The sequence below is a fragment of the Pongo abelii genome, chromosome 1 (assembly GCF_028885655.2).
Source record: "Pongo abelii isolate AG06213 chromosome 1, NHGRI_mPonAbe1-v2.0_pri, whole genome shotgun sequence".
In the NCBI taxonomy this organism is placed as follows: Eukaryota; Metazoa; Chordata; class Mammalia; order Primates; family Hominidae; genus Pongo; species Pongo abelii.
Window position 1 is genome coordinate 199686775 of NC_071985.2, and position 16766 is coordinate 199703540.

Consider the following 16766-nt stretch of genomic DNA (forward strand, 5'->3'; position numbering starts at 1 on the left):
CTCCATCCCACTCCTTCTCCCTCCCTTCCCCTCACTTCCCTTCTCCTCCCTTCCCCTCTCCTCCCTTCCCCTTCTTTCCCTTCCCCTCCTCTCCGTTCCCCTCCTCAGGATCAGTCTCCCTGCCCCAATCTCTCCTCTACCAAGCCACTCCCTCCTCCACAAAGCGTCAGTCACAGCTACTCTAATGCCACCCATGAGACCAGGAACAGGAAATACGGTTGAATGGCATTTTATTTTTTCAAACTGGATCCATCAGCTCTGCCTGACTCTTTTCCCTCTGCACCGGTTTCTAGCTGACATTCGGTACTTCTTCCTGGCATTACATTGTTTACGTTGTTTACGGTAGAGTTCAAGTTCCTCGAAGTACTTAGCTCTCAGGAGAGCCGCTCTTTGCTCATAAGGGTGCTTCTCCAGGTCTGTCGCTGCTGACCACATCTTCCCTGTGGCCTTGGCCACCTGCACCACCGACCAGTTCGGGTTCTCCCTCTTCAGCTGAGCATAGTGGTCTTGGCAGAAGAGTAGGAAGGATGATGGAGGCCGTCTGGGTGCCTGGGGATCCCGCTTTCTCCGTTTCTTTGTCTTGCCAACGTAATTCATCATTTCTTCCTGGTATCGGGCTTTGTCGAGTTTGGCCAGGGCTTCATATTTGGCCTTTTCATGCTTTGAGATGGATCTCCATTTTTCCGAACACTTTCTAGAGAACTCTTCAAAGCCAACATAGGTATTTGGCTGCTGCTCCTTGAATTTGTTTCTATAATTCAGCAAAAAGTGAACGTAAGAAGAGACATTTGCCTTAGGCTTTAGCTGGATTTCTTTTCCCATGTTCGTAGGTTCATCTTTTTTCTGGATTCAGTAACACGGATGGGAGAGACTGTTGTCCCCACACTCCAGGAGCAATCTAGAAGGTGCTCTACTTGCAGTGAATTTTTCTGTCTGCAAGAGCTGCAGTCAGGGGTCAGCCTTTTCAGAGCTGATGGCATTGTTGAGTCAGAGGAGGGAAACTATGACATCATCCACAAGCCAGCCAATCCCAGCCAACACCTGTGGGCATTTGTGTACAGGTGCTCTTATTGGTTGGTTACTTGAGGGTCAATGTTTGCCTCTGATGAAAGATGATGGTTCATTCATAGAAGGCTATGAGGCAGCTATGTCCTCCAGAAATAATTCTCCTTGGCTTCCTGGAGGCAGTGGGTTTTGCTGCACTTTAGGGGCTTAAAATCCCTAGGCTGTAGTGACAGGCCATGGGGTCTGCCTTCCTCACTATACGATTTTCAGGATGCCTCATCATCCCTTCCAAAGACAGGCTGAGAATAATGAACATGGGGAGGTGGATAGCTCCAGGGCTGTCATGATAAAATGTGAAGTCTTTCTGTTTGCCTTGAACAGTGGCAGCTCATGCCATACAAAGGGTTTAGTAGTAACTCTAAAAGTAATCAGGTATGACAGCTGTGACTTGGTTCCTGTCAGGACAAAGTTGTCTAATTTAAAACCTGAGCACTTGGGCTATGAGTTTGAACTCTTCGTTTCTCTGAAGAAATGTGAGGCGAAAGAGGGAGGAGAAGCTTGAGATTTTATTAATTAACACTTGAGTTCATGAAAATGAAATGGAATCTGTAGCACATCCAGAAGCCTCCCCACTCTCATGTGAGGGGTCCCCATTTCTTAGGTTTAGAACACAAAGCTGTAACAGCTACACTAAAACTGGCCGGCTTCTGGCTTTTGGTCAAAGTAATTGCGGATATTCCACTAGTCTTTCAGTTGGAGGGAAGAGAAAAGATGAAAAAGTGTTATTTTGGGGGCCTTTGGACACTGCTAGGTACTTGCCTATGTGGCACTGGGTTTAATATCACTTAATGGTTGATGATAGCCCCAAATTTATAGGACTAGAAAACTGAGTTTCATTAACATAAAAAGTAACATGTTTAAGGTTGAACAGCCACTCACAGGTGAGAGTGTGGATTTTGACTGCTGATTGCTTGATCTAAGCCTGTGCTTCATCCTGCCTGCACAGAGCTGTTGCCAGGGCACTGAGGGTCCAGATACGTGGTCTCAGCAGCTGAGCCGGACAAGGAAACTTGCCTAAGACTAGACCATATTTTGAATTTTTCCAGGTTCATTCCCAGGGTTCCAAAACTTCAATGTTCATCTTCTGTAAAAGAAAGATGGAAACTAATAACAGTCTCCAATCCTGAATTCTTGCCCCAGCTCTGCTGCAAGGTGGCTGGCCTACCTAAGCCATCCCCTTCCTCCCTGTGAGCCAATGATCTCTCATAAATTGAGCATTCTGGACTGGCCAGGGAAGCCCCTCCAGGGGACAAGCTGTAGTTGTGTGGCAGGATTTGGGGGCCTATAAGATATCAGGTGCCATCAAGGAAGTCTGGGCTAGTAGGGGGTCTGGCAAAGGAACAGATTACTCTGGGGACACTTCTCAGCCTAGGTAGCCTTTTTCCCCCTGGCTCTTTCTCCCAAGGGGCCAGAGGTTGACTCACACATTTTTTGGACATGAGCAGGGCTGCATAGATGAATGGGACACAGCTCCTTTCTGAGATCAAAAGATAGGACATGAGGAAGAACTTTAATGAAAGTCCACATATTAATCAGACTCTGCTCAGGCTCAGACACACACACACACACACACACACAGACACACAGACACACACACAGTAGCTTATCTGTGCCTCTGTTTATAACCTTCCATCCCTCTCATGATAAGATCCAGGAAGATTAACCCACAATAGCTATCGGGAAGCTAGCAGATTTAAGAAGAAAAGGCAGTGAAAGGGAAATCTATGTCAACCTTTTGGTGTTGTCAAAGTTCCAACTTGGAGGATGAAGCAGGGGAAGTCCTTGTTTAGGGGAGCTTAGGAAAGGTAAATAAATCTGGCTTCCTAAATCAATGCTGTGTGCTGGGTATCTAAGAGTTGCCCTTCCAGATCCCCTTTCCAGCCTTCTCCAACCTTCTCTTTTCAACCTTCTCTGGCCTGGGAAGCTGGTCTGTATGAGCCACATCAATGGATCCCATATCCTCTGGTTTCCGTCTCACTTTGGTCAATGGGGCCCCCCACAGGAGATCAGAGATGGAGGAAAGTTAGGTCAAGGCATTTATTCTCCTGGATCCCCACCCCAGGGTCACTTGGAGCTGGTTCTGTGTCCCTGGACTGAAGGTCACTGGTCCTCATAAGGTGTCCTTTCTAAATGACTCTCTCCTTCCAATACAGGCATTGCCCCCTCTCTTTATCTCCTCCTGCCTAGGGTGGTAAAACTCTACTTTTATGAGCCTCTGAGGTCTCTGCTACTTTCCCACGCTCTGCCGTCAACAGTTATTTTAATTTGAGTGGCCATCTGTTTCCTTCTGGGACCCTGACCAAAGTACCACGGTTTTAGCCTTTCACCATGTAGGCATCAGTTTAATAGAGAAGAGTAATGAGCTTCTGGAGATCCAAGTGCCTGGCAGTCACACAGCCTAGAGCAAGCATGCCTGCAAGGACAATGGCATGACCAGACCACATGCCCAGGAAGAGGTGTCCAATATTCCCTAGATTATGAGATGACCTCCAGGCAGGAGCATTCGTCTAGAGGGCCAGATAGTAAATATAATAGGCTTGGTGAACCACAGGGTTTCTGTTGCAAGTACCCAGCTCTGCCACTATACCTCGAAAGTAACCATAGAAAATACCTAAACCAATGAGTGTGGCTGTGTTCCAATAAAACCTTATTTTTAAAAAATAGGCTGCAAGCTGGGGGTCATAAATCTGCCAACTCCTCGTCTACAGATATGAGTTCAGTATTTTCAAACATCTTGATTGCAGGCTGCAATAAGAAATACATTTTACATCATGACTCATTTACATACATACATACTTAATATTTATATAATGCTTAATATGAGCCAGTCTCTCTTCTAAGCACTTTATGTACATCATTCCATTCAATCCTCATAACAAGCCTATGGGAGGGCTATTTTTATCTCCATACAAGGATAAGTGAATTCAGATGAAGGTAGCAAAGCACAGAGAAGATATAGAGATAAAAAATTTCTGCTTGTGTGATGTACTCTTATAACAGAGGTACTCTGTTATAGTCACCTTTACTTTATGTTGTTATTTAAAATCCCACCCACAGACTGACCTCATGACCCACTAATGGGTCACACTCCAAGAATGGATTTGAAAACCACTGTCCAGACAAGCTGAGAGGGAGCTTCCACCTTGGAGACTGTGAGATCCTCTTTACTTGGTGGCAGTGACATGAAGTGGAAAGAACATGGCCTTTTAAGCCAGACACATATAAGTTCAAATTCTAGCTTTGCCATTTACTAGCTGAGGAACTTTGGGCAAGTCTAGCTCAGTACAACCATATCTCTAAAAAGTAGTGAGGTGATAGTAAAGCCATGAGGATTAAACAAATTGAAATGATAGGAATAAAAACAGATGGCACTCCCCCTCTCCAGTGTGGGCTGGACTTAGCCACCCACTACTAATGAATAGAACATGGAAAGGGACAAATAGTAACTTTACAGTGGGGAACTCTGGCAGACAGTACTTTAACCAAGTGATCAGAGTAAGCATCATCAATAACGGTCATGTTGAGATCACAGAACCCCTTTCTGTGATGCTATAATAACAGCATCTCACCCCCATGATATTCTTCCCAAAAATCCATAGCCAAGGTCTATGAAAAAACATTAGACAAACTGAAATAAAGAACATTCTACCAAATACCTGATCAGTACCTTTCAATAATGTCAGGATTTTAAAAAACCAGGGCAAGGCTAAGAAACTGATGCAGATTGGAAGAAACCAAGAAGACAGGACAAATGCAATGAGAAACTGAATCCTGTGACAGAAAAAAAGTGGGTCATTGGTGGAAATCTGGGAAAATCTGAATAAAATGTTTCATTTAGTTAATAGTACTGAACCATTGCTGATTTCTTAGTTTTTATGCATGACCCGGGGTTATGTAAGATGCCCACATTAGGGAATCAGGGTGAAGGGTATACAGGACATTTCTGTACGATCTTTGCACTCTTATTTCAAAATAACATTTTTTTAAAGAAAAATATTTCCAGTTGATAGCAATGTACAGCCAGGGTAAAGACACCCTGCTCTTGATCCATCATCTCCAGGAATCACAGGGCCAGATTTTACCCTCAATTACAGCAGCATATGCTCTCAGCATATCTCTGTCAAAGTATCTCTCAAATTTTGGAGCATGATGGAATCACCTAAGCTTTCCAAAACCCTCAGTGCTCAGGCCACAGCAACAACAGCAAACATACCTGGCATAAGCATGTATTTGTCAAATGCTTTGAAACTTCCTTCATCCTCCTCCTGCCCCTTCCTCTGTGGAGTGGGACTCACTGGTTGCATTTACCCTCTGAACAAGGCATCTGCAAGTGGCAGAAGAATGCCTCTCCAAAGATGCTGGCGTCATAAGCCCTGAAACCTGTGAATTTGTTCCTTACTTGGCAAAAGGGACTTTGTAGATAAGATTACTCTAAGGATTTAGAGCTAGGGAGATGATCCTGGATTATCAGGTGGACCTGATAGAATCACATGGCCTTTGTAAGAGGAAGGCAGGAGTGTCACAGTCAGAGGAGATGTGATGAGAGAAGCAGAAGATCAGAAGTGGAGAGATTTGAAGATGCTACACTGCTGGTATTGAAGACAAGGGAAAGAAGCCACAAGCCAAGAAATGCAGGTGGCTACTAGCAGCTGGAAAAGGCAAGCAAAAGGATTGTCCCCTAGTGCCACTAGAGGGGCTCAGCACCCCCCCCCCCCACACCTTGATCTTGGCCTGCTGAAACCCATTTTGGACTTCTAACCTCCAGAATTATAACACAATAAATTTGTGTTCTTTAAGCTCCTAAATGTACAGTTATTTGTTAAGGCAGCAATAGGAAACTAGCACAGTATCTTTCTCCTCTGGCTGCTGGTCTGTAACTTTTCCTCTGCCATTCTTAACCCCTGCTTGTGTTAATGCAGAAGACACATTTGAAGGTGAAAGTTTTGCACCACGGCATATTCAATTTGTTGAGGGAGGAGAACATGATATATTCAATCCTGCACACTCTTCTTCACTCACTTGCTGACTCATGAAGTCACTAATTCACTCATTCACTTACCAGTTAATTCACTCTTATGTTCTTTCAGTTCATTCACTCATTCATGTACTCACACACCCATCTCAATAAATAGCTGTTGAGTTGCTGGAGCAGTGTGGCTGCTGCTTTGATGGCCAGTGATGAACAGTGTTTGAGGGATGGATGTGTCCCAGGAAGGAGGGTGGTAGTCCAGGGAATCATCTGAATTCACTTGGATCGCTACGTAACAAGAAACCAGATAGGGAGGCCAGGCCATAAGCAGTCAGTCCAAGGCTCTTTGGCACTGACCTCGTGCCAGGAACTGTTAATCAATCAGATGTGAGCACAATTTTTTTTTTTTATTATTATTATACTTTCAGTTTTAGGGTACATGTGCACAATGTGCAGGTTAGTTACATATGTATACATGTGCCATGCTGGTGTGCTGCACCCATTAACTCGTCATCTAGCATTAGGTATATCTCCTAATGCTATCCCTCCCCCCTCCCCCCACCCCACAACAGTTCCCAGAGTGTGATGTTCCCCTTCCTGTGTCCATGTGTTCTCATTGTTCAATGAGTGAGAATATGCGGTTTGGTTTTTTGTTCTTGCAATAGTTTACTGAGAATGATGATTTCCAGTTTCATCCATGTCCCTACAAAGGACATGAAGTCATCATTTTTTATGGCTGCATAGTATTCCATGGTGTATATGTGCCACATTTTCTTAATCCAGTCTATCATTGTTGGACATCTGGGTTGGTTCCCAGTCTTTGCTATTGTGAGTAGTGCCGCAATAAACATATGCGTGCATGTGTCTTTATAGCAGCATGATTTATAGTCCTTTGGGTATATACCCAGTAATGGGATGGCTGGGTCAAATGGTATTTCTAGTCCTAGATCCCTGAGGAATCGCTACACCGACTTCCACAATGGTTGAACTAGTTTACAGTCCCACCAACAGTGTAAAAGTGTTCCTATTTCTCCACATCCTCTCCAGCACCTGTTGTTTCCTGACTTTTTAATGATTGCCATTCTAACTGGTGTGAGATGGTATCTCATTGTGGTTTTGATTTGCATTTCTCTGATGGCCAGTGATGATGAGCATTTTTTCATGTGTTTTTTGGCTGCATAAATGTCTTCTTTTGAGAAGTGTCTGTTCATATCCTTCACCCACTTATTGATGGGGTTGTTTGTTTTTTTCTTGTAAACTTGTTTGAGTTCATTGTAGATTCTGGATATTAGCCCTTTCTCAGATGAGTAGATTGCGAAAATTTTCTCCCGTTCTGTAGGTTGCCTGTTCACTCTGATGGTAGTTTCTTTTGCTGTGCAGAAGCTCTTTAGTTTAATTAGCTCCCATTTGTCAATTTTGGCTTTTGTTGCCATTGCTTTTGGTGTTTTAGGCATGAAGTCCTTGCCCATGCCTATGATCATACTTTGGGCACATCGTCTCTGGAAGCCTGAAAGTGTGAAAACAGAGATTAATTTATCCAAGGCCACACAGCAATAAGTGGCAGAGCCAGGCTTCAAACTCAAGCTTGTTTGACCCCTTGGCTCATATGTTTAGCCTCTACTGGTAGTCTAGGATCTCCCTTGGCTGGGGTTAGGGTAAGGAAGCAACTGGGAAGGAACAACACCAAGTATTTCAGGAGGAGGAAAGAAGGAAGGAGAAAAAGTTGTCTAAATCTCAATGTTTAAAAAGATTCAGGTGAGTCTTTTCTAATCTGGGTTGATCCTCATTCTGGATAGATCTAGTCAACTTATCTCTAGGTCATGGGATGTTCTAAGTCCAGGAGGTCAACTGACTTGGATGACCCATAGAATTTCACCAGCATCTGAAGATAAGCATGGAGCCTGCATCTACTCCCAAGGGCAGAGGCTTGCCAAAGCCAGATGAGGTGTCAGCACCCAGCCCAATGGACTAGTGGACAGTTGGGCAGGCAGTGGTCTGATGATTAGACACAGAATGGGATCAGCCTGGTTGGGGGGATGCCTGGCTACCTATGAAAGGATACGGGACAGATCTAGAACAAGACCAACTCTGGGTTGATAACTCACACAGTGATCTATGGATACTCCTCACAGGTCTTTAAAAACCTACTCCTTTATAGCATAGGAGAGTGGCCCTGATTATTCAGTCCACCTACTTCTCTTTCATCCACAGTAGACATCTTTTGTTTTGTCTGCCTAGCACTCCTCCCTTCTTTTGAGCACATTCCTTCTTTTGGAGAATTGTCCCCAAACTAGTCATGGGGTTCTAGTGGAGGCTACCTCCTTGGCCCCAGGAATGGGCACATTCCCCAACTAAACTAATCAGAGGCCTCTGATGGGCTTTTTCTAATTAGAGTCATGGGAAGAGATTGTCATCTTCTCTCTAGTGGTGAAGGTGAGAGAGTGAATCACACAGCTACTAAGGGTGGTCATGGCTCCAGCCTCAAGCAGCCGCCATTTGCAATAGAGAGAATGATGCCAGCAGGCAGAGCACAACAGAGATGGGGCACCGAGAGAGGGCCTTTGTAGCATCTGAGTTCTTGGTTCTGGCCATCCCTGGAGCCAGCTACAACTCTACTCTTCCTATGGTTTAGCTACAATCCATAGCAGCCAATCATTTCTTCTGTAGGTGGATGTGATCTGGATTTCTCCCATCTGAAAGCCAAAGTATAAGGCATCAACCCAGGTGGACAGCAGCAAGCAATACAAGAAGAGAGGAATTCTTCTCTCCCCCATTTTTGATGCTTTTTGGGCACATGCTATGTGCCAGGCACCTTTTATATGCATCACCTCACTTAAACCTTTTAACAACTCAATGAAGTGGGTGCTGTTATTATCCTTACTATATAGATGGGGAAACTGAGGCCTAACGCAGGTCAGTTACTTGCCCAAAGTGAGACAGTAAGTTTAGAGCTGATGATACTTGAACCCAGGCAGTCTCCTTCTAGGGCCCGCATGCTAAGTCTCTACCCCAAATTAGTTTCTACTCAGTAAATATTATTCCCTTTGCCTATGAGTCTACCTTGCTGTACAGAGATATGGCAGGGCCAAGAATTGTAGATGTCGTGTCTTGAGGCCTTAGAGGGAACTTTGTGAGCGTCACTCACAATCGCACTATGAGATATAAACTGGGGAAAGAAGGGCTCTGAGAAGTGAAGCCACCTCTCCAAGGTCACATGGCCAGCAGACAATGAAGGCAGGATTAGAACTCAGCTCCATGGGACTCTAGGACCACTTGCTCACTAGCCTTAGTGTGTGTGAGATGTTTAGCCCACCCATCCTCCAGCTGTTGGGCAGCTCACTCATTCTTCTGGACATCAGAGCTGCTGATCTCTGGCAGGGCCCACTAGCTGCCTCCTAACAGGGGAAGGGACATCCATGATGCTCAAACTCAGAGTGGCAGTTAAGTGGCAGGCACACACTGATGTGGGCAGCTCCTCAAGAAGCCATTTACAACAGTCCCTCTGGGTGAGAAATAGTACTAATTACAAGCAGCGGAGGCTTCTGCAAGGCAAGCGGTGCCACCCTCTATGGCAGGAAGCAGGTTCCTTCTCCAAGTCATGTCTGCCAGTGACAGGTGGAAAGTGGGCAAGGCTGGGAAAGCAGGAGCTAGTGGAGGCCAGGCTGGGGTTCCCCAGAGAAAGAGGGAAGGTGATGGCCAGGTGTACTGGCTGGTCTGGGTACCACAGAGTGCCCTGTCCTTCTACCCCTGCACTGCTCTATCACCAGAGTAGATGCAGGTGCCTCATTTCCCTGGAGAAAACTAAGCCAGGCTGCTCTGCGGTCTACTCTGAAGGGTAGGGTTCAAGGCATTGGTAAGATCCCACACCCTCTTCTCAAACCCCAGCAAGGCAGGGGGAAAATAGCTCACATTTATGAGGCACCTACTGTATGCAGGCACAGACTTGGACACATTATACACATGAGCACTGCTGCTCAGAGGAATCCCATTGCACAGATGAGGAAACTGAGGCTCAGAGAAGTTATGTCACATGCCCATGTTCACACAACTAGGAAATAGTAGAACGCAGATTCAAATATAGCACTGTCTGGTTCCGAAGGCCTGGCCCTTAACCCTTAACCTTGTTAAACCTATTGCCTCTGTGAGGAACAAGACAGGTGATGAGCCAGATAGGTGTCATCTTCACTTAGGCAGAGACTCCAGTCAGGAAGAAGAAGAGGGCTGAGTAGAGTTGAGTGTGAATATGCTGTAGTCACCACGCTCTTGAGGCCTGCACCCTGTTTCTGGGCCAAGCTTGATGGGGATAGGCTTTAACATCCTAGAGCATGGAGGCTGCCAGTCCTCAGGACTGCTTTCCCAGATCTCAGATCTAACGTATAATAGAGACTTGGGCTGGGGACAGGGGACAGACAGCCAGCTAAAGCCTCAGCAGCTGGTCAGAGTGGAGACTGCTCTTCAATTCTGTCCAGTCAGACTGGCTCCTGGAGGATAAATGTTCAAGGTTCAGGACATCATATAAAAGTAATAAGGGCAAGTTGGGGAGGCAGCAACAGAAGTGGAAGAAATGATGCTAGGACACCATTTCCAAAATCTCCCCTGGGAAAGCCAAGCCTGTGGGGTCTTCTCCTCATTAAAGTGAGTACTCAGCCCTTCTCTCCATCCAAACCTCAAATGGGGGCCATAGGGACCTACCTTCCTGATAGAAGTTCCATCAGCTCATTGGCCCAGCTTGAGACACATGACCACCAGGATCCAATCAGCTGTAGCCTATGGGTCATATGATGTACATGGCTACCCCTGTCAGGAGCTGTGGGTTGAGGGAAGGAGACTGATCTTCAAAGGCTTCTAGTCTTCATAAGGGAGTAGAACTGCCTGATTTAGACCTGGAGACAGTAAAGGATGGAGTGGGCAACTCAGAAGAGCTGCTAGGGATCCACCCACAAGCCTCCTCACCCAGAGCTTGGCATCAGCACCAGTTCTGATCTTCAGACCCAACCCTGTTCTGTCACTTCAGCACGATGGGAAGATCCTCTCTATAGAGGCAGGAAACACCTTACCCATCAGCTCTGCCAGCTGAGCAGCTGAGCTAGCAATGGAAGGAAACTGACACACAAAACCACACCTAGACCTTCGCAATATGCCACCACCCAATACACAAGACCCAGCATGTTGGTGAGGAAGCCCTCATCCCAACAAACAAACACAGCCAGGCTCCCTGTCCCTCAGCACTCCCAGCTTCAGACATATGTCCTCCAGAGAGCCATGCATCTGGAGGAAAAACATTTACCTGATGTGGTTTCTGTGGGTTCCCTGGAGCTAACAATTAGCTAAGCAGGAAAGAGTTCTGATAATTTTTTGAGTTTATTGAGTTGCTTCTGGGGAAAGGGGAACATTTGCCCACATTGATTAGCAGACTCCACTGTTGCTGCTTTGGGGATAGGTCAGCATGAGAAGAATCCCCAGGAAGGTACCAGCAGCTGCTAGGTGAAGCAGGTAGTGGGGCACAGCCAGAGCTGAGGAACTAGGAGTGGGGAAGCATGTCTTGACAGGAGTGGGCAGTGCCATGGGAAACCCGGGTGAAGCCCGCATGGCACTGGAGGCCCTCCCTCCTATTCCCTGGCTCACCTGCTCACTGCCTATTTCTTGCTTTTCCCCACATGTAACCTCTGCTTTCACCAGCAGGATCTCATTCATTCATTCATTCGGCCAATCATCCCTTCTTCCACTGAGTGATATTTACTGAGCCCTTTCTTTGTGTCAAGCACTCTCCAAGGTACCAAAGAAACGACTGTGAACAAGAAAGAAACAGCTCCTGTCTTCAGGGAGCTCATAGTTCAGCAATGCATGGTGAGAGAAGCACTATGGTGGAGAAAGTGCAGGGTGCCCAGAGGGGACAAAGGAGAAGTAAACCAGACTTAGAAACAAAGGACAGGTTTCCTGAGCCAGGGGCTGATACACCTGCAGGATGAGTAGGAAGTAGCTAAGAAAAGAGTGGGGATGGGTCAAGATTGGGAGAGAGAATTTGGCAAGAAGGTAAATTCTTAATTGTTGGGAACATTCAAAATAGATCATAACTGACCGTTTTTCAAGAATGCTGTGGTTGAGATTCATATATAGCTGGGCATTAGACCTGGAAGACCTTTGAAGTCCTTCTCAAATCTCAGATTTTAAGATTAGCTGGTTCCCACTCTCCTGATAGCAGAGGGGATGTAATTCGATATCCCACCACTGAAAGTAAGCTACTGCTGTTTGTTCATTTATTCATTCATTCACAAAGCATGTCCAATAAAAGTGTTCTTAACCCACCCCGAAAGAAGCCAGCTGGACTACCCAGCACTCCCATGGCCTCAGTAGATCTTCCTGACTGGTGCCCATGGCACCCCCAGCACCTGCTGCCAACAGGCCGTCTCCCACCCCCACCCTCAATGCCTGTGCATTTCTGCTCCCATCAGCTGAGTCTTGCACTTTCTGAGATTCAGTTGGGTTTGTTGCCAAGTCTCTCAGTGCCAGTCATACTTGTTATTGTAATTATGTGATTTAAATTAAACATCACATAAACTGATGAAATATGAGTGTGAAAGGAAATATAGTTGCATCTATGGAAACTAAATTGAATGCTTTGGAATGATTCCATGAAGGAGAGTCTCTTAAAAGAATTGCTTACTAAATATTAGGTGTGAGTGAATGAGACAACTGTACCCCACTGGGTAAATTACATGAGGGGAGGGGGATGGGACAAAGCATCCTTAGCACCTTGATGAGAATGGGTGTCCATTTCTGGCACATAGTAGGTGCTCAAGAAATATTTGTTGGCTGGACGATCTGTAGCAACATTTGAAATGGTGAATGATGCATTGTGGTTGTAGTTTATATAAGATAGACAATGTGGAGAACAAACCCATGATCAAAGGGAAGGCCTTGGTCCTGCATTAAACTGATTGGCAGATAAATGTATGTTTAAGTGTTTTACATTCTAATGAAATGTTGAAGCTACATCTGTGTCCTTTTTTGTGATTCCCTACTTAGAAATTAAATTTTTATTTACCAACCAACTACATCATCTGTGAGGCTTCTATGGTAGGAATTAGCAAACTTTTTTTTCTGTAAGAAGCCAGAAAATAAATATTTTGGTCTTTGCAAGCCGTCATGTTCACGACTCCTTTACTCTGTCATTGCAATGTGGAAGCAGCCACAGACAATATGTAAATGAATGAATGGGCATGGTTGCAATCTGGTAAAACTATATTTACAAAGACAGGCAGCAAGCTATAGTTTGCCAACCCCTGTTCTATGAAATGTATTTGTTCTGTGTGCCAGGCACTGTGCTGTGCACCAGAGATACTGAGACAAAAAGAAGATTTTATTCCAGCTCCCATGGAGCTTGCCTGCTAATTGAAGAGATGGTCAACTCAAAAGATGAGTACAATTTGGTATGCCCAGGATCATGGCAGGGCCATGTCCACTGGGGGCAGGGAGAGGGAGAGATAGAGGAAAGGAAATATTTAGTTAGGTTTATAGGATCAGTGATATTTTCCCAAGTAGCCAGGTGGGGCAACAGGAAAAGGGCATTCCAGGTAGAGGGAATAGCATGTGCAAAGGCCTGGAGACGCGAAAGTACTAGTCACATTCCAGGATGTACAAGCCATTCTGTGTAGCTGGATCTCAAAATGTGTGTCATTAAAGAGGAAAGACATTAAAAAGCTTGGACTTTATTCTGGAGCCAGTGGGTTCAACCATTGCTGCTGGCTTTCCAGCAATGCAGGGATTTGATCAAATTTCCCCACAAAGTATAGAAGATCGATCAGAGGCAGAGGGCAAATCAGAAGCCCATCTCTGTAGTCCAGGTGAGAAACAATGAGGACATGAAGTGGAGAAGACTTGGCCACAATTGGCGATAGGGGTGAAGGAGAGGGGGAAGTTGAGGATGCTGCCTGGGTTGGGTGACCAGGAGGATGGTGTAGATTAGGGGGAGCAGTTGCACTAAGGAGCAGAAACGACTGGGGGAAAGCTTTGGTTTGTTCAGAACATAGTAACCAACCCCAAACACATACTAGGTAGCCAGGAATTGAATCTTTAAAGGATGGCTCAGATCTTTCAAAGCTGTCCACACAACCAGGGTGGGCAGGCACTGCTGGGAAAGAAAGCCTTGGGAGGCTGAGGAGCCTCTTTTCAAAGATGAGGCCCAGCAGTTCATATTCAAAAGAAACTTCCATTTGTCCCAGGCATTCACTCAGTTCCTGGAAAATATATAACATCATGGGACTGTCTCGGGGAAAGAATTTATCTTGACATAGCGAGTCCTAGGAGTTTAGCTAAAGGAAACTGATTTTGGAAAGCTTTTTGATGAGAATGGGTGTCAAGGCTGAGTCATTAAAGGTTTGCTTCAGGAATGAGAGGTGGCTTAGGTTTGGCAGAGGAGGGATCAGCCTCAAACAAGGGCCTTGGGACTATTTGCCCACCACTGACCAAGACATTTTCAAAAGGGTTTCTCTGATTGTATCCTGGTGTCCTCTCCATTCATCAGGGAGGAAAGCAGGTGACAGGTGGGAAGGGAAGAGGGCTTGGGAGTGGGGATAAGGTGGTGAGGACCTCCTATATTTCACATTCTGCTAGGCCAGCCTTGGGGATGGGGAGGGATGGTTTATGCTTAGTACTGGGATGCAGAAGTGCTTCAACTCTGAATCAGACCAGGGCCATGCACATAGCTTACTTAACAGATAATGCCCACAGGAGGTGCTCTGGGAGGACAGAAGCCAGATACTATTGATGGAGAGGGAATGGAGGCTGAACAGAAAAGAAGGCATTGCAGCTGAATCGTATACATTACAGGCTTTTCAGGGACTCCCTATATCTAGGGAACCACAGTGGGAGTGGCCCTCACTTGTAAGCACAGTGCCTTTTACACAATATGTGCTTGGTGATTGCATGAATGAATGCTATCCTGAAGACGTCAGTTTTCAGGGATGCTAAGATTTAAACCAAGATCTCCTAACACTCCTCCCCCTCGACTTACAATTAGGCAGCAATTCCTTGCACAGTCACTGTTGTCATCTTGCTGGGGGTATCTCTCAGCTCCCCAGCATCCCGACTGCATGAGAAGCTTCTTAAAAAGAAATGCTTCCCACAAAATCTGCTCTGAGCTCTTCTTCATGAAGGGAAGGGCTCATAGCTTTCTGCAGAGGAGCTCAAAGCCACTTTTCTGTAATCAACTACATGCATTACAGGGAGTGATTTTTTTTTTTTAATTCTCCCCAAGCCAGATTCCATTAATGAAGCCCCATTTAACAGAAGTCAATTTACCAAAAAGAAAAAAAATTGAGTGTAATTGCTTAAATACATTTTATGTTGTACTGCAATAGCAATTTTCTGGGCGAACTTGGAATTCCCCAAGCCCCCCATAGTGAAGTTAATGTGGACAGAAAGGTTTGAAAGGGAGAATCTCTCTTTGTGTTTCTCTCCTTTAATTATGATTCTAAGAGGGAGCAAAATTAAAGAGGATCCTGGGGGAAGTCAGGAAGGGGAGAAGAGGAACAGAATGGAATTCAGCCTAAGCGATTCCACTGCCTTCCTTCATGCTTGCATGTACATGTCAGTGTAATGCAGTGGCTGAGTGCACAGGCTCTGGATGGGATGGCTGGATTTAAATCCCACCTCTGCCACTTAATAGCTGTGTGACCATGAACAAGTTTCTTTACCTCTCTGTGCAGCCAGATGGTGCAGTGAGAAAAGGCATAAACAGCATCAAGGGCAAAGGCAGAGAAGCACAAAAGAACAATGTGTATTCCTGAATACATGAACTCTTCTGTTTGACTGGAGAACTGTGTGTGTGTGTGTGTGCACACACACTCAGGGTGAAAGGCAGGAGTCAGACCGGGAAGGCTTCACTGAGAAGGTGACATTTGTTCAAAGCCTTGGAGGAAGCGAGGGGCTGAGCCAGGTGGAGTTCTGGGAGAAGTGCCAGTGTAGCAGGCAGAGGGGATGTCAACTGCAAAGACCCTGAGGCAGGAGCAGGCCTGGCCAGTTTTGAACAGCGAGGAGACATCTGTGGCTGCAGCATAAAGGATAAAGAGGAGGAGGCAGGAAAAGTCAAGGCACAGTGGCTTTTTCAAGGCCTTGTGGGATATAGTAAGGTCTTTTACCCTGAGGATTAGAGCCATTGAAGATTTGTTTTGTTTTGATTTGTTTTTCACTAACTCTATTATAATATAATTTACATAAAATAAAATTACCATTTAATTTATTTACCTATTTACTTAAATTTTGGAGATGCTATCCAAAATATAAGTAAATAGGTAAATAAAATGGGGTCTCACTGTCTTGCCCAGGCTGGTCTCCAACTGCTAGGCTCAAGCAATCCTCCCTGCTTGGCCTCTCAAAACCCTGGGAATACAGGCATGAGCCACTATGACTGGCTGTAAATTACCTATTTTAAATGTACAGTTCCTTGGAGCTTTGACCAATGTGTACATCTCATCTAATCAACATCTCATTTGAGATGTAAGACATTTCCATCACCCCCAAATGTTCCTTGCACTCTTTCCCAGCCAGGCAGTCCCCAACCTTTATCTCTCACCCCCAGCTCTGACAACCACTAATCTGCTCTCTCACTAAACTCTTTTGCAGAGTTTCATATGAATGAGTCACTCAGTATATACTCTCAGTAGATCTTCTTTGATGGCCCAACATAATGCTTTTAAGAGTCATCCATGTTTCAGGTATTGGTAGCTGGTTC

General features: G+C 45.4%; 2 protein-coding genes across 8 annotated transcripts in view; one reads left to right on the forward strand and one right to left on the reverse strand.

Annotated features, from left to right (window-relative positions):
• Positions 1-16766, forward strand: part of CSMD2 (CUB and Sushi multiple domains 2) — a 664749-nt gene that overhangs the window by 301494 nt on the left and 346489 nt on the right. The window lies entirely within an intron of this gene.
• Positions 214-1556, reverse strand: HMGB4 (high mobility group box 4). The gene has a single exon (XM_002811095.3). It carries the CDS (start codon positions 820-822, stop codon positions 253-255), a length of 570 nt encoding a protein of 189 aa, XP_002811141.1. The 5' UTR covers positions 823-1556; the 3' UTR covers positions 214-252.

What these genes read in the sequence shown, in the direction of transcription:
- HMGB4 (XM_002811095.3), bottom strand. Translation starts at nt 822, where the DNA reads ATGGGAAAAGAAATCCAGCTAAAGCCTAAGGCAAATGTCTCTTCTTAC.